This window comes from Bufo bufo, chromosome 6 (assembly GCF_905171765.1).
Source record: "Bufo bufo chromosome 6, aBufBuf1.1, whole genome shotgun sequence".
NCBI lineage: Eukaryota > Metazoa > Chordata > Amphibia > Anura > Bufonidae > Bufo > Bufo bufo.
This window is the reverse complement of record NC_053394.1, coordinates 7997475-8021862: the sequence shown is the minus strand read 5'-3', so window position 1 is coordinate 8021862 and position 24388 is coordinate 7997475. Positions and strand designations below refer to the sequence as shown.

General features: G+C 47.4%; 1 protein-coding gene and 1 long non-coding RNA gene across 2 annotated transcripts in view; both read left to right on the top strand.

Moving 5' to 3' along the window:
* Nucleotides 1-8923: 8923 nt before the first annotated feature.
* Nucleotides 8924-24388, top strand: part of CASP7 (caspase 7) — a 31447-nt gene continuing 15982 nt past the window's right edge. The window contains exons 1-2 of the mRNA XM_040435643.1: nucleotides 8924-9025; nucleotides 13973-14110. Of these exons, the coding sequence (XP_040291577.1) occupies nucleotides 13974-14110 (137 nt within the window). The 5' untranslated portion in view covers nucleotides 8924-9025; nucleotide 13973. The remainder of the gene's footprint in view (nucleotides 9026-13972; nucleotides 14111-24388) is intronic.
* Nucleotides 21459-22942, top strand: LOC121003755. The gene is made up of 2 exons (XR_005779597.1): nucleotides 21459-22042; nucleotides 22364-22942. It is a non-coding gene; the product is annotated as an uncharacterized LOC121003755 (long non-coding RNA).

The following is a 24388-nucleotide window of genomic DNA, read 5'->3' as shown; positions in this document are numbered from 1 at the left end:
GCACTAAGGGGAAGCACTACTGTGTGGGAACACTAAGGGGGAGCCCTAATATGTAAGGGAACTAAGGGGGAGCACTACTGTGTGGGGGCACTAAGGGGGAGCACTACTGTGTGGGGGCACTAAGGGGAAGCATGAATATGTGTAGGCAATAGTGGGAGTACTACTGTTTGGTAGCAGTAATGGGGAGTACTACTATGTGGGCGCACAAAGGGGGAGTAATACAGTGTGGAGGCACTAAGGGGGAGTAATACTGTGTGGAGGCACTAAGGGGGAGTACTACTGTGTGGGGGCACGAAGGGGGAGTACTACTGTGTGGGGCACTAAGGGGAAGCATTAATATGTGTGGGCACTAGGCGGAGTACTACTGTGTGGGGGCACAAAGGGGGAGGACTACTGTGTGCGGGGCACTAAGGGGGAGTATTACTGTTTGGGGGCACTAAGGGGAGCACTACTGTGTGGGGGCACTAAGGGAAGCACTACTGTGTGGGGGCACTAAGGGGTGCACTACTGTGTGGGGGCACCAAGGGGTGCACTACTGTGTGGGAGCACTAAGGGGAGCACTACTGTGTGGGGGCACTAAGGCGTGCACTACTGTGTCGGGGCACTAAGGGGGAGTACTACTGTGAGGGGGCACTAAAGGGGAGCACTACTGTGTGGGGGCTCTAAAGGGGAGCACTACTGTGTGGGGGCACTAAGGGGTGCACTACTGTGTCGGGGCACTAAGGGGGAGCATTTCTGTGTGGGGGCACTAAGGGGGAGCACTACTGTGTGGGGGCTCTAAGGGGGAGCACTACTGTGTGGGGGCACTAAGGAGAATTACTACTGTGTGGGGGCACTAAGGTGGAGCACTACTGTGTGGAGGCACTAAGGGGAGCACTACTGTGTGGGGGCACTAATAGGGAGCACTACTGTGTGGAGGCACTAAGAGGGAGTACTACTACGTGGGGACAGTAAGGGGGAGTACTACTGTGTGTAGGCACTAAGGGGGAGTACTACTTTGTGGGGGCACTAAGGGGAAGCATTAATATGTGTTTGCACTAGGCGGAGTACTACTGTGTGGGGGCACAAAGGGGTAGCACTACTGTGTGGGGGAACTAAGGGGAACACTACTGTGTGGGGGCACTAAGGGGAGAACTACTGTGTGGGGTCACTAAGGGGAGCACTACTGTCTGGGGGCACTAAAGGCGAGTACTACTGTGTGGGGCACTAAGGGGAGCACTACTGTGTGGGGGCACTAAGAGGGAGCACTACTGTTTGGAGCCACTAAGGGGTAGTACTACTGTGTGGGGCCAGTAAGGGGGAGCACTACTGTGTGTAGGCACTAAGAGGGAGTACTACTGTGTGGGGGCACTAAGGGGAAGCATTAATATGTGTGTGCACTAGGCGGAGTACTACTATGTGGGGGCACAAAGGGGGAGCACTACTGTGTGGGGGAACTAAGGGGAGCACTACTGTGTGGGGGCACTAAGGGGAGAACTACTGTCTGGGGGCACTAAGGGGAGCACTACTGTCTGGGGGCACTAAGGGCGAGTACTACTGTGTGGGGGCACTAAGGGGTTGTACTACTGTGTGGGGGCACTAAAGAGTAGCACTACTGTGTGGGGGCACTAAGGGGAGCACTACTGTGTGGGGGCACTAAGGGGGAGTGCTACTGTGGGGGCACTAAGGAGGAGCACTACTGTGTGGAGGCACTAAGGCGGAGTACTACTGTGTGGGGGCACTAAAGAGGAGCACTACTGTGTGGCGGCATTAAGGGGAGCACTACTGTGTGGGGGCACTAAGGGGGAGCACTACTGTGAGGGGGCACTAAGGGAAGCACTACTGTGTGGGGGCACTAAGGGGGAGCACTACTGTGTGGGGGCACTAAGGGGGAGCACTACTGTGTGGGGGTTACTAAAGGGGAGTACTACTGTGTGGGGGCACTAAGGGGAGCACTACTGTGTGGGGGCACTAATAGGAAGCATTAATATGTGTGGGCACTTGGCAGAGTACTACTGTGTGGGGGCAGCTGGGGCATTGGGTGTGTAGAGATAGTCATTGGGCAGAATTAGAGTCTTAGTGAAATGAAACTGCTTCTTGAGAAGTTGGGAGATTCGCTGTATCACCTATGTTGGATTTATATCCACTGTGTACATACATTACATTACTTATCCTGTACTGATCCTGAGTTACATCCTGTATTATACTCCAGAGCTGCACTCACTATTCTGCTGGTGCAGTCACTGTGTACATACATTACTTATCCTGTACTGATCCTGAGTTACATCCTGTATTATACTCCAGAGCTGCACTCACTATTCTGCTGGTGCAGTCACTGTGTACATACATTACTTATCCTGTACTGATCCTGAGTTACATCCTGTATTATACTCCAGAGCTGCACTCACTATTCTGCTGGTGCAGTCACTTTGTACATACATTACTTATCCTGTACTGATCCTGAGTTACATCCTGTATTATACTCCAGAGCTGCACTCACTATTCTGCTGGTGGAGTAATGTGTGTTTCTCATGAGTCTAGCTAGTACATAATGCCATCAGACGGATTCTTGTGTCATGTTCGCTCGGTCTGATCTGGGTTGTGTTATCATCAGACGTTTAGACCATGTGGATCGGTGACTCAGGGTAAATGATGTCAGAGGGAGAGAATAGCGCAGGGCGATAACGCTGGCATGTGCCCGCCCAGGAATTCAGTGACTGACAGGCGAGGCGGGGATATGAGTCACCAGCACTTATGGGGTTAATAATGACTACAATGTTATTACAGATGGAAACGTTGGTAATTGTACGATCAATAAAAGAAGTACGTGATCCGTGAAGGATCGATGCAAATCCCATCATATCATTGTGATTATTAATGGTTATATTTTATATCAGAACCAATATGGCTGCCAGCACGGCGCCTGCAGCGGGTGCCACCCAGCTTTCCTGGAGTCTTGAGATATGTTTAAAAGTGCAGCCATACAGAAGATAGTCCTCTGTGAGCTCACACTTCTCACAGCTGAAGGTTTGTTACAGTTTTTTCTAGCTTTGACTCCATGAGCTCAGCAGCAGCGCAGATTTACTCCTCTCCTGACTGTTTGTTACAATGTATCAGTCTCGAGTCTAGACTAATAGCTCACAGAAGATTGCCTTGACAGGATACAGCTGTAACAAACCCTCAGCTGTGAGAAGTATGGATCGGATGTCAGCCTCTGCATATAAGCAAGAATGTTCCCTGCCAGCAAGCAGAGATCTTGAAAATGATGAGGAACTGAGAAAGCCTTCTAGAAAGTTGCAGAACTTCTTGCTATTTTGCTTCTTTCACATGAAATCATTTAGTAAATGTTGCTCCAGTCATTCGGTGCCAATAGATCAGGAGGTCAGGTGATCTGCGCCAGAAAACGGACATGAATCGCCGCGTGAAGACCGCCTAAGGGCTCATGCACACAAACGTATTTTCTTTCCACTTCCCTTCTGTTTTTTTTTGCGGACCGTATGCGGAATTATTCACTTCAATGGATCCGCAAAAACAACGGAAGGTATTCCATTTACGTTCCGCAAATAAGTAGTTCATGTCCTATTATTGTCCGCAAATCACGGTCCGAGGCCCCATTCAAGTCAATGGGTCCGCAAAAAATAGGGAACGCACACGGAACACATCCGTATTTCATTCGTATTTCGTTGATCTATACTGTAGAAATGCTACGCCCAGACCATATTGCTTATTTGTGTGGTGATTAACAAGTTACTGTTTCTGTTTCTGATCCGCAAAAAACGGATCGCATACGGAAACTATACGGATATGTTTTGTGGTATAACGGAACGGAAGAGGACTTAAATCAGAGAAAAAAAAAAACCCTAAGATACAGAACAACAGATCCGTAAAAAACAGACCGCAAAACAACAACGGTCGTGTTCATGAGCCCTAATATCTAGTGTCTACCGGCTGCAGTACCACTGGTGAGCACCAGGGGGCAGCACCACAACCCTCCATTCATCCAGTCTATCTCATGTGAGATTTCTCTTACAGGCAGTATCACACATGATAGGATTAGATACGGCTGCTCAGGACTCTCTCAGGCAGTATCACACATGATTGGATTAGATACAGCAGCTCAGGAGTCTCTCAGGCAGTATCACACATGATAGGATTAGATACGGCTGCTCAGGACTCTCTCAGGCAGTATCACACATGATTGGATTAGATACAGCAGCTCAGGACTCGCTGAGGCAGTATCACACATGATAGGATTAGATACAGCAGCTCACAATTCTCTCAGGCAGTATCACACATGATGGGATTGGATACAGCAGCTCACGACTCTCTCAGACAGTATCACACATGATAGGATTAGATACGGCAGCTCAGGCAGTATCACACATGATAGGATTAGATACAGCAGCTCAGGACTCTCTCAGGCAGTATCACACATGATAGGATTAGATACAGCAGCTCAGGACTCTCTCAGGCAGTATAACACATGATAGGATTAGATACAGCAGCTCACGACTTTCTGAGACAGTATAACACATGATAGGATTAGATACAGCAGCTCACGACTCTCTCAGGCAGTATCACACATGATAGGATTAGATACAGCAGCTCACGACTCTCAGGCAGTATCACACATGATAGGATTAGATACGGCAGCTCACGACTCTCAGGCAGTATCACACATGATAGGATTAGATACGGCAGCTCAGGACTCTCTCAGACAGTATCACACATGATAGGATTAGATACGGCAGCTCACGACTCTCTCAGACAGTATCACACATGATAGGATTAGATACGGCAGCTCAGGACTCTCTCAGGCAGTATCACACATGATAGGATTAGATACGGCAGCTCAGGACTCTCTCAGGCAGTATCACACATGATAGGATTAGATACGGCAGCTCACGACTCTCAGGCAGTATCACACATGATAGGATTAGATACGGCAGCTCAGGACTCTCTCAGACAGTATCACACATGATAGGATTAGATACGGCAGCTCACGACTCTCTCAGGCAGTATCACACATGATAGAATTAGATACGGCAGCTCACGACTCTCTCAGGCAGTATCACACATGATAGGATTAGATACGGCAGCTCACGACTCTCAGGCAGTATCACACATGATAGGATTAGATACGGCAGCTCAGGACTCTCTCAGGCAGTATCACACATGATAGGATTAGATACGGCAGCTCACGACTCTCTCAGACAGTATCACACATGATAGGATTAGATACGGCAGCTCAGGACTCTCTCAGGCAGTATCACACATGATAGGATTAGATACGGCAGCTCAGGACTCTCTCAGGCAGTATCACACATGATAGGATTAGATACGGCAGCTCACGACTCTCTCAGGCAGTATCACACATGATAGGATTAGATACAGCAGCTCAGGACTCTCTCAGGCAGTATCACACATGATAGGATTAGATACAGCAGCTCAGGACTCTCTCAGGCAGTATCACACATGATAGGATTAGATACGGCAGCTCACGACTCTCTCAGACAGTATCACACATGATAGGATTAGATACGGCAGCTCACGACTCTCAGGCAGTATCACACATGATAGGATTAGATACGGCAGCTCAGGACTCTCTCAGGCAGTATCACACATGATAGGATTAGATACAGCAGCTCAGGAGTCTCTCAGGCAGTATCACACATGATAGGATTGGATACAGCAGCTCAGGACTCTCTCAGGCAGTATCACACATGATAGGATGAGATACGGCAGCTCAGGACTCTCTCAGACAGTATCACACATGATAGGATTAGATACGGCAGCTCAGGACTCTCTCAGGCAGTATCACACATGATAGGATTAGATACGGCAGCTCACGACTCTCTCAGACAGTATCACACATGATAGGATTAGATACGGCAGCTTACGACTCTCTCAGGCAGTATCACACATGATAGGATTAGATACAGCAGCTCACGACTCTCTCAGACAGTATCACACATGATAGGATTAGATACAGCAGCTCACGACTCTCTCAGGCAGTATCACACATGATAGGATTAGATACAGCAGCTCACGACTCTCTCAGGCAGTATCACACATGATAGGATTAGATACGGCAGCTCACGACTCTCTCAGGCAGTATCACACATGATAGGATTAGATACGGCAGCTCACGACTCTCTCAGGCAGTATCACACATGATAGGATTAGATACGGCAGCTCACGACTCTCAGGCAGTATCACACATGATAGGATTAGATACAGCAGCTCAGAACTCTCAGGCAGTATCACACATGATAGGATTAGATACAGCAGCTCAGGACTCTCTCAGGCAGTATCACACATGATAGGATTAGATACAGCAGCTCACGACTCTCTCAGACAGTATCACACATGATAGGATTAGATACGGCAGCTCACGACTCTCTCAGACAGTATCACACATGATAGGATTAGATACAGCAGCTCAGGACTCTCTCAGACAGTATCACACATGATAGGATTAGATACAGCAGCTCAGGACTCTCTCAGACAGTATCACACATGATAGGATTAGATACAGCAGCTCACGACTCTCTCAGGCAGTATCACACATGATAGGATTAGATACGGCAGCTCAGGACTCTCTCAGGCAGTATCACACATGATAGGATTAGATACGGCAGCTCACGACTCTCTCAGGCAGTATCACACATGATAGGATTAGATACAGCAGCTCACGACTCTCTCAGGCAGTATCACACATGATAGGATTAGATACAGCAGCTCAGGACTCTCTCAGACAGTATCACACATGATAGGATTAGATACAGCAGCTCAGGACTCTCTCAGACAGTATCACACATGATAGGATTAGATACAGCAGCTCAGGACTCTCTCAGACAGTATAACACATGATAGGATTAGATACAGCAGCTCACGACTCTCTCAGACAGTATCACACATGATAGGATTAGATACGGCAGCTCAGGACTCTCTCAGGCAGTATCACACATGATAGGATTAGATACAGCAGCTCAGGAGTCTCTCAGACAGTATCACACATGATAGGATTAGATACGGCAGCTCACGACTCTCAGGCAGTATCACACATGATAGGATTAGATACGGCAGCTCAGGACTCTCTCAGACAGTATCACACATGATAGGATTAGATACAGCAGCTCACGACTCTCTCAGGCAGTATCACACATGATAGGATTAGATACAGCAGCTCAGGACTCTCTCAGACAGTATAACACATGATAGGATTAGATACAGCAGCTCACGACTCTCTCAGACAGTATCACACATGATAGGATTAGATACGGCAGCTCAGGACTCTCTCAGGCAGTATCACACATGATAGGATTAGATACAGCAGCTCAGGAGTCTCTCAGACAGTATCACACATGATAGGATTAGATACGGCAGCTCACGACTCTCAGGCAGTATCACACATGATAGGATTAGATACGGCAGCTCAGGACTCTCTCAGACAGTATCACACATGATAGGATTAGATACAGCAGCTCACGACTCTCTCAGGCAGTATCACACATGATAGGATTAGATACAGCAGCTCACGACTCTCTCAGGCAGTATCATACATGATAGGATTAGATACAGCAGCTCACGACTCTCTCAGGCAGTATCACACATGATAAGATTAGATACGGCAGCTCACGACTCTCTCAGGCAGTATCACACATGATAGGATTAGATACGGCAGCTCAGGACTCTCAGGCAGTATCACACATGATAGGATTAGAAACGGCAGCTCAGGACTGTCTCAGGCAGTATCACACAAGATAGGATTAGATACAGCAGCTCACGACTCTCTCAGGCAGTATCACACATGATAGGATTAGATACAGCAGCTCAGGACTCTCTCAGACAGTATAACACATGATAGGATTAGATACAGCAGCTCACGACTCTCTCAGACAGTATCACACATGATAGGATTAGATACGGCAGCTCAGGACTCTCTCAGGCAGTATCACACATGATAGGATTAGATACAGCAGCTCAGGAGTCTCTCAGACAGTATCACACATGATAGGATTAGATACGGCAGCTCACGACTCTCAGGCAGTATCACACATGATAGGATTAGATACGGCAGCTCAGGACTCTCTCAGACAGTATCACACATGATAGGATTAGATACAGCAGCTCACGACTCTCTCAGGCAGTATCACACATGATAAGATTAGATACGGCAGCTCACGACTCTCTCAGGCAGTATCATACATGATAGGATTAGATACAGCAGCTCACGACTCTCTCAGGCAGTATCACACATGATAAGATTAGATACGGCAGCTCACGACTCTCTCAGGCAGTATCACACATGATAGGATTAGATACGGCAGCTCAGGACTCTCTCAGGCAGTATCACACATGATAGGATTAGATACGGCAGCTCAGGACTCTCTCAGGCAGTATCACACATGATAGGATTAGATACGGCAGCTCAGGACTGTCTCAGGCAGTATCACACAAGATAGGATTAGATACAGCAGCTCAGGAGTCTCTCAGGCAGTATCACACATGATAGGATTAGATACAGCAGCTCAGGAGTCTCTCAGGCAGTATCACACATGATAGGATTAGATACGGCAGCTCCGGACTCTCTCAGGCAGTATCACACATGATAGGATTAGATACAGCAGCTCAGGAGTCTCTCAGGCAGTATCACACATGATAGGATTAGATACGGCAGCTCAGGACTCTCTCAGGCAGTATCACACATGATAGGATTAGATACGGCAGCTCCGGACTCTCTCAGGCAGTATCACACATGATAGGATTAGATACAGCAGCTCAGGAGTCTCTCAGGCAGTATCACACATGATAGGATTAGATACAGCAGCTCAGGAGTCTCTCAGGCAGTATCACACATGACAAGCTTAGATACACGGCGTACACAGGACAGGGGTGTGAGCTCACACTCACTGCACACATGGGGAGGGGGAGGGCGGACATCCTCTTCTACTTCCTATAGGGGGTGGAGATTTGGAAATGAAACTTGGAGAAGTTTGGGGCTGAGGAGTCACAACCCGGGCGCGGATTTAGGAATTCTCAGGTAATTCATATTGTAGAGGGGCTCTGCTCTGCTGGGCGTTAACCCCTGCTGTCCCTGAGTGCTGAGACGTCCAGCACATGGGGAGTTAACCCCTCTGTGTACAGTCTATAGGGCGTTTTCCTCCACCGCTCCCTCAGGTCTATGGAGTGCTACTATCTGTGCTGGGGTCTGCTGGGTCTTGTGGTTCTACGGTATCATGTGATGAGTCTTCTGGGGTCTTTTCCCCTTTGCATAGATTGTGGCCACACTTTAGTTTACAGCATGGATATACCTGTGTTTTTCTGTTTTGTTCCACCATACCCTTCTCTTCTTCCATGGTTCATCCTGAGCTATCTGGTTCATGAATAGAATGCTAGAATCACAGTAAAGACTGACACATATATGGGAATGAGTAAGGACTATTTACCTGCCATTCAGAGTCTAGGGGAAGCTTGGTGAGCTCCGCAATGGACATGGTAATGGTGACCAGTGCAGGATTTATTCTCTTTATTTCAAGGAAAAATCTTTGTGTTCTCCATTATTATTCCAGGCTGTAGGACCATATTGGAGCCGCTGGGACTTTCCTCTAGGGGGCGCCAGGAGGGCTGAGCCGCGCCTCGGGTTTATGTTTCTTGGAAAGAGGAACAAATGAAAGTGAAACATCCTAGACACAGCCGCAACAATGTAACAGAACAGTATGGGAGGATCCTGCACTGGCAGAGCTGGGGTTGTCTGATGTAGTAGAGCTGGGGTTGTCTGATGTGCTGTGTGTGTGTCTGATGTAGCAGTGCTGTGTGTGTGTCTGATGTAGCAGTGCTGTGTGTGTGTCTGATGCAGCAGTGCTGGGTGTGTGTCTGATGCAGCAGTGCTGGGTGTGTGTCTGATGCAGCAGTGCTGGGTGTGTGTCTGATGCAGCAGTGCTGGGTGTGTGTCTGATGCAGCAGTGCTGGGTGTGTGTCTGATGCAGCAGTGCTGGGTGTGTGTCTGATGCAGCAGTGCTGGGTGTGTGTCTGATGCAGCAGTGCTGGGTGTGTGTCTGATGCAGCAGTGCTGGGTGTGTGTCTGATGCAGCAGTGCTGGGTGTGTGTCTGATGCAGCAGTGCTGGGTGTGTGTCTGATGCAGCAGTGCTGGGTGTGTGTCTGATGCAGCAGTGCTGGGTGTGTGTCTGATGCAGCAGTGCTGGGTGTGTGTCTGATGCAGCAGTGCTGGGTGTGTGTCTGATGTAGCAGTGCTGGGTGTGTGTCTGATGTAGCAGTGCTGGGTGTGTGTCTGATGTAGCAGTGCTGGGTGTGTGTCTGATGTAGCAGTGCTGGGTGTGTGTCTGATGCAGCAGTGCTGGGTGTGTGTCTGATGCAGCAGTGCTGGGTGTGTGTCTGATGCAGCAGTGCTGGGTGTGTGTCTGATGCAGCAGTGCTGGGTGTGTGTCTGATGTAGCAGTGCTGGGTGTGTGTCTGATGTAGCAGACACTTCCCACCAGGTGCTCAACAATGCAGAGGCTGAGCTCCCCATGCTATTTGGAATCCAAATTCCCCCAATGATTTGTGTGAAACTTCTGGGGGGCTGGTGCTGTGGGTAAGTGGGGGGTGTTCTATATCCCGACCCTTCCCCTGTTCAGTGTCTTGTAATAAAAATCTCTGCGCATTTCTAATAGACATCAATTCCTCACCATTTCAAGATCTCTGCTTGCTGTCAGTGCTGAGTGTTTGTTACATTAGTATTCAGTCTACATAAAGGCCTCATGCACACGAACGTTGTTTGTTTCCGTGTCCGCTGTCCGCATCAGTATGTCCGTTCCGTAGCCCCACAAAAAAATTAGAATATGTCCTATTCTTGTCCGTTTTAGGCATTGTTACAATGGATCCACACAAAAAAAAACTGATGGCATACGGATTTTTTTATTTTTTTCCGGACCGCAAAACATATACAGTCGTGTGCATGTAGCCAAACTGATACAATGTATCAGTGCATGTAAAATGTAACAAACTATCAGGGCAGATGGGAGATTGGTGCTGCTGATGTGTGATTGTTTTTTCATGTGAAGCTCAACTGGATACGGTACAATTGTAGCAAACCCTCAGCTGTGAGAAGTACTTGGTCTATACAGGATCTCGGCTCTGTGATGCATTTAGATTTAGGCCCCTGACGTTTTGCCGAGGGCCCAGAAGTGGTGGCTGCGGCAGATACAACAGTATGGCTGTCCTTACAACGCAGATACAGTCACACAGCAACCAACGCCTCCCAGCCCGCCATTCATTCTCAACGGCCACCGACCACCAGGAGCTGCGTCTCAGGTGGTCACGATGACGTCACTGTGGCAGGATGTGGGTAATGGCCTGGTTCGCAGTTTGAAGCATAGAAAGGAACCAAGATGAGTATTTTTTTCTGTCACTTTTAGGGCAATACAGAGAGACATTATTACTACTGGGGACTCTTTAGGCCCCTTTCACATGAGCAACTTTTCCGCGTGGGTGCAATGCGTGAGGTGAACGCATAGCCCCCGCACTGAATCCGGACCCATTCATTTCAATGGGGCTGTGTACATGAGCAGTGATTTTCACGCATCAGTTCTGCATTGCGTGAAAAATCGCAGACAAAACTGACTGAATTTGCTTGCAAAATGGTGCGAGTTTCACTGAACGCATCCGGAGCCGATCCGTCACGCTCGTGTGAAAGAGGCCTTAGGGTTCTTATTACTACTGGGGGCACTTTAGGGGCCTTATTACTACTGGGTGCACTTTAGGGGCCTTATTACTGCTTTGGCTCTTTTGGGGGCCGTATTACTACTAGGGGCACTTTAGGGGCCTTATTACTGCTTTGGCTCTTTTGGGGGCCTTATTACTACTAGGGGCACTTTAGGAGCCTTATTACTACTGGGGGCACTTTAGGGGATCTTATTACTGCTGGGGGCACTTTAGGGGCCTTATTACTACTGGGGGCACTTTAGGGGCCTTATTACTACTAGGGGCACTTTAGGAGCCTTATTACTACTGGTGGCACTTTAGGGGATCTTATTACTGCTGGGGGCACTTTAGGGGATCTTATTACCACTGGGGGCACTTTAGGGGCCTTATTACTACTGGGGGCACTTTATGGGATCTTATTACTACTGGGGGCACTTTAGGGGCCTTATTACTGCTTTGGCTCTTTTGGGGGCCGTATTACTACTAGGGGCACTTTAGGAGCCGTATTACTACTGGGGACACTTTATGGGATCTTATTAATGCTGTGGCTCTTTTGGGGGCCGTATTACTACTACTGGCACCACTGCTACTGTGAGAGATTATTATTATGGAGCACAATGTGGAGGTCACTATTAATAACAGGGGCGCTCTCAGAGAGCATTTTCACTGTAGGGGGCACTATTAGCAATGAGGTTACTCTGGGAGATAATTATAATTGCACCATTACTATGGGGGGAATCTGTATGGCTGTTATTTCTTCAGTATAGTATTTGGGGGCACAGTATTAGGGGTAGCAGCAGGATGAAACTGTTAGGGCACCAGGAGGTGGACGATGTCTGTGTGGCAAACTCTAAGGCTATTTTCACACTTGCGGCAGGACGGATCCGACAGGCTGTTCACCCTGTCAGATCCATCCTGCCGCTATTTCGCCGGACCGCTGCTCCGTCCCTATTGACTATAATGGGAATGGGGACGGAGCTCCGGCGCAGCACGGCAGTGCACGGCGAAAGGCCGCCGGACTAAAAGTACTGCATGTCCGACTTTTTAGTCCGGTGGCCTCACACCGTGCTGTGCCGGAGCTCCACCCCCATTATAGTCAATGGGGACGGAGCGGCAGTCCGGCGGCACGACAAAATAGCGGCAGGACGGATCCGACAGGGTGAACAGCCTGTCGGATCCTTTCTGCTGCTAGTGTAAAAGTACCCTTAAGAGACAAGAAATAGCTGAAAGATATCATCATAGTGGTCTGGGCCGAAGATAAGGAAAGAGAACATCTACATTATAGGAGACATAGCTGGATATGACAGGTATATTTTGCTGTATTCTACTGTATGTTTGGTAGTGCTGAATGTAATGCCTATCCAAATATGCCTTTAGCACTTGGGGGGGGGCATATTTCACATTCACAATACAATGCCAGGGATGAATTTCAGTCCCAGTATGGCCCTGGGGAGGGGTATGTAAGGAGGGCGGGTGATGTCATGGTGACATGGAGAGATCTGGTGATGTTATGGTGAGAGGGAGGGGGTATATGGAGAGATCTGGTGATGTCATGGTGAGAGGGAGGGGGTATATGGAGAGGTCTGGTGATGTCATGGTGAGAGGGAGGGGGTATATGGAGAGATCTGGTAATGTCATGGTGAGAGGGAGGGGGTATATGGAGAGGTCTGGTGATGTCATGGTGAGAGGGAGGGGGTATATGGAGAGGTCTGGTGATGTCATGGTGAGAGGGAGGGGGTATATGGAGAGGTCTGGTGATGTCATGGTGAGAGGGAGGGGGTATATGGAGAGGTCTGGTGATGTCATTACTCATTTCAAATTCCAGACTATAAAGCACCCATCTCCTACTGTGCGGTAGAGGGGCGGAGGTTGGGGGTCATTGTTTTCTCCAGAAAGTAGAGCATAATTCAAAATAAATATGAGGTTTTATTGTCTCTCTCATTATTCCGTGTATGGGGCTTAATGCAAAACATTTTCAAGACCTCTGCTTGCTGAGGCAACAGCTGATTTTTCGCCCATGGTAGCATGAACAAATCATCTTCTGGCAGGATCGGCAGCCCACTCACAATTCCATGCTGGGCCACATCTAAGCACTGTTCAACCATAGCTTACTAGTTCAGGAATAGAATGCTAGAACTACAGTACAGACTGACCCATATAGAGACAGGCTAGATGGTAAAGGGAGTGGTAATATATGTCTATAATAATGTAGATGTATATACTGTGGAGAGCTGGGTGACGCCTCCTAAAGGTGCCATGACCTAATTTCTTATGTGTTCTGCCCAGGATGGAGGAGCAGCAGGTCCCCGATCCCCCGCAGAAGGAGGAAGAGACCATGAATGAGGAGACGGAGGACGACGTGGACGCCGAGGACGATGTGGACGCCAAACCCGACCGGAGTCAAAGATTATCGTTCTTCTCCAGGTGAAACCACCATTTACTACATCACTGATACAGGAAGGAATACAATCTATTGTGCAGTGGCCGGGTTTGGGGTGGCCCCAACGCTACGCTGGGTCCCCCGGACACTGTTGAGGTGTCACCACGTGTTTCTGCTCTCCAGAAGGGACGGTAAGGCATGCTGCACCCCAATGGGAAATCAGTCCAGAGAGTCCGGGTCTGCAGTAACCAGGGGGCTTCTTTACTGGAGGAGTTCAGGTGCAAAACAATTTAGGGGAGGCGTGGGGCCGGCTTCTCCAGTCTCCTTCGTGGCAGAAGAAGGGTTTGATGCTGAGGAAAGGCCTGAGCTAGCTGTCCCTCTCTCTCCTCAGAAGGCTGGTACACCGGTCCAAGGTTGGTGATCTAGCGTCTGTGGCAGCGTATCCCCGTATCAGCATCTTCTCCTGGTCACTCAGTAGTCTCGCAGAGTCTCCCCTCCAAGCACTGGTCCCTAACTGCAGAACACTAGGGGCTCGGACTGCTCTCCTTATACACAGTTTTTGCTGGACTAGAACCTTCTAGTGGGAGGGGTGGAGTGGAGAAGCTCAGCACAAACAGATACAATGTTACACTTTCCGTCCCTCATAGACTTGCATTAGAACTTCAGTGATACTCAGAGGCAATGACACAGCAGTTTTTCCAGACAAAAACAAGTTTCCAGACATAACAACAAAGCTAAAACCAGACATTCAAAAGGTCAGACTGTCTGCTTTTTTGTGGGAAATGTTTTTTTCCCTCCAAAACATGGTCTTCTTTAAACCAGGGGCGTTGTTAGGTCAAAACATTTGGCGCCTGAGCCTCGGATGTTATGCTGGCCTGGTAGCATTTATTATTATTATTATTATATTTTTTTTATTTATTTGGCTATTCCAGGGCCCTTTAATATTGATTGGATCTGGGCAATCCACCACAGATCATCCCCCCCCACCCCCCTTGTACTTTTTCCGCTGATCCGCTACTTGCGGGCTGCGCGGGCATGAGTTCAGTCACTTCAGTGCGCAATCCCGCCCTGCGGCGAGACCCGCCGCGGGAGGTCACGGGTGTCGCAGGATCATGAGTCGCAGAACAGAATTGCGCACTGAAGTGACTTAACTCATGTCCGCGCAGCCCGCAAGTACAGAGCGGATCAGCGGGGGTGGGATGATGATCTGTGGGGTTGCCTAGGGTCCACTCCTATCAATATTAAAGGGCCCAAGCAAAGATTTCTGCAGTGGTGAGGAAATGAAACATAACAGATATTGGAAGGTTACCGAATGTTGTATTACATAATGACTACACCTCATTTGCCTAAACCAGAACACCCCTTTAAGCATGCCTTTAATGTGCAATTTCAACACAGTGGGCGTGCGCCCTGGATGTTTTCAGACCCTAGAAATGCCCCTGCTTTAAACCCTATGGCAGCTGTGAGAAATTACCAGCTTCTCAATCAAAGCCCTAACAGTTTCACAGTATTTATTAACCCTTTCCACAGAGCCATGTAAATACAGTGATAATGAACAGGATATATGTCACAACATATATCTAAAATGCAGTTACACAGTATTAAACAGTATAAGTTACCCCTTTCAAGATAAATAAAGTATGAAGTTTTAACTCTGCATAGGGGATATAGGCAAATGTCAAAGTACTCCCTGTTCTCAGACATTTCAGGGGAGAGGATGACTGTAGGACAGGAGAATACAGTCTATTGCCCCCTGTTATCAGACATTTCAGGGGGGAGGATGACTGTAGGACAGGAGAATACAGTCTATTGCTCCCTGTTATCAGCCATTTCAGGGGAGAGGATGACTGTAGGACAGGAGAATACAGTCTATTGCCTCCTGTTATCAGCCATTTCAGGGGGGAGGATGACTGTAGGACAGGAGAATACAGTCTATTGCTCCCTGTTATCAGCCATTTCAGGGGAGAGGATGACTGTAGGACAGGAGAATACAATCTATTGCCCCCTGTTATCAGCCATTTCAGGGGAGAGGATGACTGTAGGACAGGAGAATACAGTCTATTGTCCCCTGTTATCAGCCATTTCAGGGGGGAGGATGACTGTAGGACAGGAGAATACAGTCTATTGCTCCCTGTTATCAGCCATTTCAGGGGAGAGGATGACTGTAGGACAGGAGAATACAGTCTATTGCTCCCTGTTATCAGCCATTTCAGAGGAGAGGATGACTGTAGGACAGGAGAATACAATCTATTGCTCCCTGTTATCAGCCATTTCAGGGGAGAGGATGACTGTAGGACAGGAGAATACAATCTATTGCCCCCTGTTATCAGCCATTTCAGAGGAGAGGATGACTGTAGGACAGGAGAATACAGTCTATTGCCCCCTGTTATCAGCCATTTCAGGGGAGAGGATGACTGTAGGACAGGAGAATACAATCTATTGCCCCCTGTATTCAGCCATTTCAGGGGAGAGGATGACTGTAGGACAGGAGAATACAGTCTATTGCCCCCTGTTATTAGCCATTTCAGGGGAGAGGATGACTGTAGGACAGGAGAATACAGTCTATTGCCCCCTGTTATCAGCCATTTCAGGGGAGAGGATGACTGTAGGACAGGAGAATACAGTCTATTGCCCCCTGTTATCAGCCATTTCAGGGGAGAGGATGACTGTAGGACAGGAGAATACAGTCTATTGCTCCCTGTTATCAGCCATTTCAGGGGGAGGATGACTGTAGTACAGGAGAATACAGTCTATTGCCCCCTGTTATCAGCCATTTCAGGGGAGAGGATGACTATAGGACAGGAGAATACAATCTATTGTCCCCTGTTATCAGCCATTTCAGGGGAGAGGATGACTGTAGTACAGGAGAATACAGTCTATTGCTCCCTGTTATCAGCCATTTCAGGGGAGAGGATGACTGTAGGACAGGAGAATACAGTCTATTGCTCCCTGTTATCAGCCATTTCAGGGGAGAGGATGACTGTAGGACAGGAGAATACAGTCTATCGCCTCCTGTTATCAGCCATTTCAGGGGAGAGGATGACTGTAGGACAGGAGAATACAGTCTATTGCTCCCTGTTATCAGCCATTTCAGGGGAGAGGATGACTGTAGGACAGGAGAATACAGTCTATTGCTCCCTGTTATCAGCCATTTCAGGGGAGAGGATGACTGTAGGACAGGAGAATACAGTCTATTGCTCCCTGTTATCAGCCATTTCAGGGTAGAGGATGACTGTAGGACAGGAGAATACAGTCTATTGCTCCCTGTTATCAGCCATTTCAGGGGAGAGGATGACTATAGGACAGGAGAATACAATCTATTGCCCCCTGTTATCAGCCATTTCAGGGGAGAGGATGACTGTAGGACAGGAGAATACAGTCTATTGCTCCCTGTTATCAGCCATTTCAGGGGAGAGGATGACTGTAGGACAGGAGAATACAGTCTATTGCTCCCTGTTATCAGCCATGTCAGGGGAGGGGATGACTGTAGGACAGGAGAATACAATCTATTGCCTCCTGTTATCAGCCATTTCAGGGGAGAGGATGACTGTAGGACAGGAGAATACAGTCTATTGCCCCCTGTTATCAGCCATGTCAGGCGAAAGGATGACTGTAGGACAGGAGAATACAGTCTATTGCCCCCTGTTATCAGCCATTTCAGGGGAGAGGATGACTGTAGGACAGGAAAATACAGTCTATTGCCCCCTGTTATCAGCCATTTCAGGGGAGAGGATGACTGTAGGACAGGAGAATACAGTCTATTGCCCCCTGTTATCAGCCATTTCAGGGGGGAAGATGACTGTAGGACAGGAGAATACAATCTATTGCCTCCTGTTATCAGCCATTTCAGGGGAGAGGATGACTGTAGGACAGGAGAATACAGTCTATTGCCCCCTGTTATCAGCCATTTCAGGGGGGAAGATGACTGTAGGACAGGAGAATACAATCTATTGCCTCCTGTTATCAGCCATTTCAGGGGAGAGGATGACTGTAGGACAGGAGAATACAGTCTATTGCTCCCTGTTATCAGCCATGTCAGGCGAAAGGATGACTGTAGGACAGGAGAATACAGTCTATTGCCCCCTGTTATCAGCCATTTCAGGGGGGAGGATGACTGTAGGACAGGAGAATACAGTCTATTGCCCCCTGTTATCAGCCATTTCAGGGGAGAGGATGACTGTAGGACAGGAGAATACAATCTATTGCTCCCTGTTATCAGCCATTTCAGGGGAGAGGATGACTGTAGGACAGGAGAATACAGTCTATTGCTCCCTGTTATCAGCCATTTCAGGGGAGAGGATGACTGTAGGACAGGAGAATACAGTCTATTGCCACCTGTTATCAGCCATTTCAGGGGAGAGGATGACTGTAACATAGTACATAAGGCCGAAAAAAGACATTTGTCCATCCAGTTCGGCCTGTCATCCTGCAAGTTGATCCAGAGGAAGGCAAAAAAAAAACTGAGGTAGAAGCCAATTTCCCCCACTTCAGGGGAAAAAATTCCTTCCCGACTCCAATCAGGCAATCAGAATAACTCCCTGGATCAACGACCCCTCTCTAGTAGCTATAGCCTGTAATATTATTACGCTCCAGAAATACATCCAGGCCCCTCCTGAACTCCTTTATTGTACTCACCATCACCACCTCCTCAGGCAGAGAGCTCCATAGTCTCACTGCTCTTACCGTAAAGAATCCTCTTCTATGTTTGTGTACAAACCTTCTTTCCTCCAGACGCAGAGGATGTCCCCTCGTCACAGTCACAGTCCTGGGGATAAATAGATGATGGGATAGATCTCTGTACTGACCCCTGATATATTTATACATAGTTATTAGATCTCCCCTCAGTCGTCTTTTTTCTAAAGTGAATAACCCTAATTTTGATAATCTTTCAGGGTACTGTAGTCCACCCATTCCAGTTATTACTTTAGTTGCCCTCCTCTGGACCCTCTCCAGCTCTGCTATGTCTGCCTTGTTCACAGGAGCCCAGAACTGTACACAGTCCTCCATGTGTGGTCTGACTAGCGATGTGTAAAGTGGTAGGACTATGTTCTCATCACGGGCATCTATGCCCCTTCTGATGCAACCCATTATCTTATTGGCCTTGGCAGCAGCTGCCTGACACTGGTTTTGCTGTTTATTAAAATTCCTAGGTCCTTTTCCATGTCAGTGTTACCGAGTGTTTTTACCATTTAGTATGTACGGGTGACTTGCATTATTCCTTCCCATGTGCATAACTTTACATTTGTCAGTGTTAAACCTCATCTGCCACTTATCTGCCCAAGCCTCCAATCTATCCAGATCCCTCTGTAGCAGTATACTGTCCTCTGTAGTATATATATATATATATATATATATATATATAGTATACTGTCCTCTGTAGTATATATACAGTATACTGTCCTCTATAGTATATATACACAGTATACTGTCCTCTGTAGTATATATATACAGTATACTGTCCTCTGTAGTATATATACAGTATACTGTCCTCTATAGTATATATACACAGTATACTGTCCTCTGTAGTGTATATATACAGTATACTGTCCTCTGTAGTATATATATATATATATATATATATATATATATATAGTATACTGTCCTCTGTAGTATATATACAGTATACTGTCCTCTGTAGTATATATACAGTATACTGTCCTCTGTAGTGTATATATATACAGTATACTGTCCTCTGTAGTATATATATATATAGTATACTCTCCTCTGTAGTATATATACAGTATACTGTCCTCTATAGTATATATACACAGTATACTGTCCTCTGTAGTGTATATATACAGTATACTGTCCTCTGTAGTATATATATATAGTATACTGTCCTCTGTAGTATATATACAGTATACTGTCCTCTGTAGTATATATATACAGTATACTGTCCTCTGTAGTATATATACAGTATACTGTCCTCTGTAGTATATATATACAGTATACTGTCCTCTGTAGTATATATACAGTATACTGTCCTCTGTAGTATATATACAGTATACTGTCCTCTGTAGTGTATATACAGTATACTGTCCTCTGTAGTATATATACACAGTATACTGTCCTCTGTAGTATGTGTGTGTATATATATATATATATATATATATAGTATACTGTCCTCTGTAGTGTATATATACAGTATACTGTCCTCTGTAGTATATATACAGTATACTGTCCTCTGTAGTGTATATACAGTATACTGTCCTCTGTAGTGTATATACAGTATACTGTCCTCTGTAGTGTATATACAGTATACTGTCCTCTGTAGTGTATATACAGTATACTGTCCTCTGTAGTATATATACAGTATACTGTCCTCTGTAGTATATATATAGTATACTGTCCTCTGTAGTGTGTATATATACAGTATACTGTCCTCTGTAGTATATATATACAGTATACTGTCCTCTGTAGTGTATATATACAGTATACTGTCCTCTGTAGTATATATATACTGTCCTCTGTAGTGTGTATATATACAGTATACTGTCCTCTGTAGTGTATATACTGTCCTCTGTAGTATATATATATACAGTATACGGTCCTCTGTAGTATATATACAGTATACGGTCCTCTGTAGTATATATACAGTATACGGTCCTCTGTAGTATATATACTGTCCTCTTTAGTGTAAATTACTTTACACAGTTTAGTGTCATCTGCGAAAATTTATATTTTACTGTGCAAGCCTTCTACAAGATCATTAATAAATATATTGAAGAGAATAGGGCCCAATACTGACCCCTGAGGTACCCCACTAGTGACAGTGACCCCTCCAGTACTGACCCCTGAGGTACTCCACTAGTGACAGTGACCCAATCTGAGTGTGTACCGTTAATAACCACCCTCTGTTTTCTATCATTTGCCATGCGCCAATCCTGTGGGACATTCCATGTCCGTATGGAGTCTGTAAATATCAGAAATAAGGGTCTGGCTATGACATTACTTAATTCCCTTAGGATACGGGGGTGTGTGCCATCTGGTCCTGGCGATTTGTCTATTTTAATCTTTTTAAGACGCCGCTGTACTTCTTCCTGGGTCAGACAGGACACTTTTAATGGGGAATTTATTTTTACATTCTGTGACTCATCTGACGGTTTATTTTCCTCCGTGAATACATTGGAGAAAAAAATATTTAACAGCTTTACTTTCTCCTCGTCGCTCTCTGCGACTCCCCCCTCATTACTCTTTAAAAGGGCCGACACCTTCAAATTTATACTTTTTAACATTTATATAATTGAAGAAGAATACAGTCTATTGCCCCCTGTTATCAGCCAGACCTCCGTACCAGGGGTGCACCTAGCCTTTCTGCTGCACCCCCCAAACTGCTATCAATTCATTCATAAGTTCTAGAAGGAATAATAATGGAATGCCACAACATAGCGTCAAAAGAATAGATGCTCCAGAATTGTTATTGCATGGGGAATGCATGAAGTTACTAAAACGGGCCTGTCAGGAGAGGTGAAAGGTCCTCTTTAAGGGTTGGATCCACACCTGTAGTTTCTGGACCATTTTTTTTTTTTTTTTTGTAACGTCAGGAGTGGATTCAAAAGGAATAACTCAAAACTTGGTGCAATTCCTAGCCTCAGCCTGTATCTGACATGCACCCTTCAGGGCAGGCAGCGGTCTAGTCTGCAGGAGTACACTGCACCCCCCAGTGCACTACCCAGAGCGGCCACTGGATGGCAGGAAAGCACTGAGGACCATCGATCACTAATCAGTGTCTCAGGTCTCCAGGATTAGTTGTTAAAAGTAAATGAACCCTTAGCTATCTGCAAGGAAACTCTTATCTGTGGATCATCCATTATATACCTTGTTAAAAGCTTTCCCAGGCTGAATTCTATTTCTCTCTGCTGTTCAGGAATCTGAAAAAGCTGGGTGGCAACCCCTGTTAGAACAGTAACACCTATATAAGTTGTAGCTCAGCTTTCCCAGGAGCAGATATTCAGAGCTGCATTCATAATTCTCAGGTTCAGGGGCGTAGCTATAGGGGGTGCAGAGGTAGCAGTCGCTACCGGGCCCAGGAGCCTGAGGGGCCCAAAGACCCTTGTGCCACATAAGACACTGGCATTATAGAAAGTGCATGCTGGTCAATTTACCCCTCTGGCTGGAGGGAAGGGGTTAGGTTAAGAATTTGGAATGGGGGGGGGGGGGTGCCCTTTCAATGTTTGCCTCAGGCAGCAGGAAGGATATGTGCTCCCCTGCACCTGGCCAACAAGCACTGAGGGACGGGGGCCCAAGCTGAACTCTTGCACCAGGGCCCATGAGCTTTTAGCTACGCCCCTGCTCAGGTTACATCATGTGTTACACTCCAGTCACATCCAGAGCTGCATTCATAATTCTCCTGTTTTGTCTTAAACTCCAGTCACATCTAAAGCCACACTTCACACAAGTCTTCTGTTATGCAATGTGACATGTTTGGTGACTTACAGCACAGAAGGGTCACTTTAGGGTCCCCACTCCTTCTCCTGTCATGTCTCCTGGTCCGGTTCTGTTGGTTTTCAGTGGTGAAGTCACATTTGCTGTCTTTACAACCCTGGTCACACTCGGTCATCATGGTCACACCATTCAGGTCATGTGATGCACATTGGGTACATGTCTGTTGTGTGCAGTTTCCATTGATTTCTTTTGAATGCAACACCGTGCACTGATACTATGTATACGCACTGTGCACTGATACTATGTATACACACCGTGCACTGATACTATGTATACACACTGTGCACTGATACTATGTATACACACTGTGCGCTGATACTATGTATACACACTGTGCGCTGATACTATGTATACACACCGTGCACTGATACTATGTATACACACACTGTGCACTGATACTATGTATACACACTGTGCACTGATACTATGTATACACACTGTGCGCTGATACTATGTATACACACCGTGCGCTGATACTATGTATACACACCGTGCACTGATACTATGTATACGCACCGTGCACTGATACTATGTATACACACCGTGCACTGATACTATGTATACGCACCGTGCACTGATACTATGTATACGCACCGTGCACTGATACTATGTATACGCACTGTGCACTGATACTATGTATACACACTGTGCACTGATACTATGTATATACACTGTGCACTGATACTATGTATACACACTGTGCACTGATACTATGTATACACACTGTGCGCTGATACTATGTATACACACTGTGCGCTGATACTATGTATACACACCGTGCACTGATACTATGTATACACACTGTGCACTGATACTATGTATACACGCCATACACTCAGACACCTTGGGGAAAGCAGCAGTATACAGGTGAGTGGGGGGGGGGGGGCAGCAGTATACAGGTGAGGGGGGGGCAGCAGTATACAGGTGAGGGGGGGGGGGGGGCAGTATACAGGTGAGTGGGGGGGGCAGCAGTATACAGGTGAGTGGGGGGGGCAGCAGTATACAGGTGAGTGGGGGGGCAGCAGTATACAGGTGAGTGGGGGGGGCAGCAGTATACAGGTGAGTGGGGGGGGGCAGCAGTATACAGGTGAGTGGGGGGGGGGCAGCAGTATACAGGTGAGTGGGGGGGGGGCAGCAGTATACAGGTGAGTGGGGGGGGGGCAGCAGTATACAGGTGAGTGGGGGGGCAGCAGTATACAGGTGAGTGGGGGGGCAGCAGTATACAGGTGAGTGGGGGGGCAGCAGTATACAGGTGAGTGGGGGGGGGGCAGCAGTATACAGGTGAGTGGGGGGGGCAACAGTATACAGGTGAGTGGGGGGGCAGCAGTATACAGGTGAGTGGGGGGGGCAGCAGTATACAGGTGAGTGGGGGGGCAGCAGTATACAGGTGAGTGGGGGGGGGGGCAGCAGTATACAGGTGAGTGGGGGGGGCAACAGTATACAGGTGAGTGGGGGGGCAGCAGTATACAGGTGAGTGGGGGGGCAGCAGTATACAGGTGAGTGGGGGGGGCAGCAGTATACAGGTGAGTGGGGGGGGGGGCAGCAGTATACAGGTGAGTGGGGGGGGGCAGCAGTATACAGGTGAGTGGGGGGGGCAGCAGTATACAGGTGAGTGGGGGGGGGGCACACGTGTTTTATGGTCAGGGTTTTGCTCTGCTCAGCAGTGAGGGGTCATTGCTGAATACACCCGGCAGGGCGGGGGTGGGGTGGGGCTCAATGGCCCATAGAAAACTCTGGTCGGACTCTGCTGAGTCAGGTGAAGCTGCTGAACTGCAGAGCAGCCTGGTCATGGTGGGCTACTGGGGAGGGGGCCACGGCAGAAAGCGGCAGATCCGGCGTGTTTTCAGATGCAGAGTGGAGTGCCACTTAATGAGGAG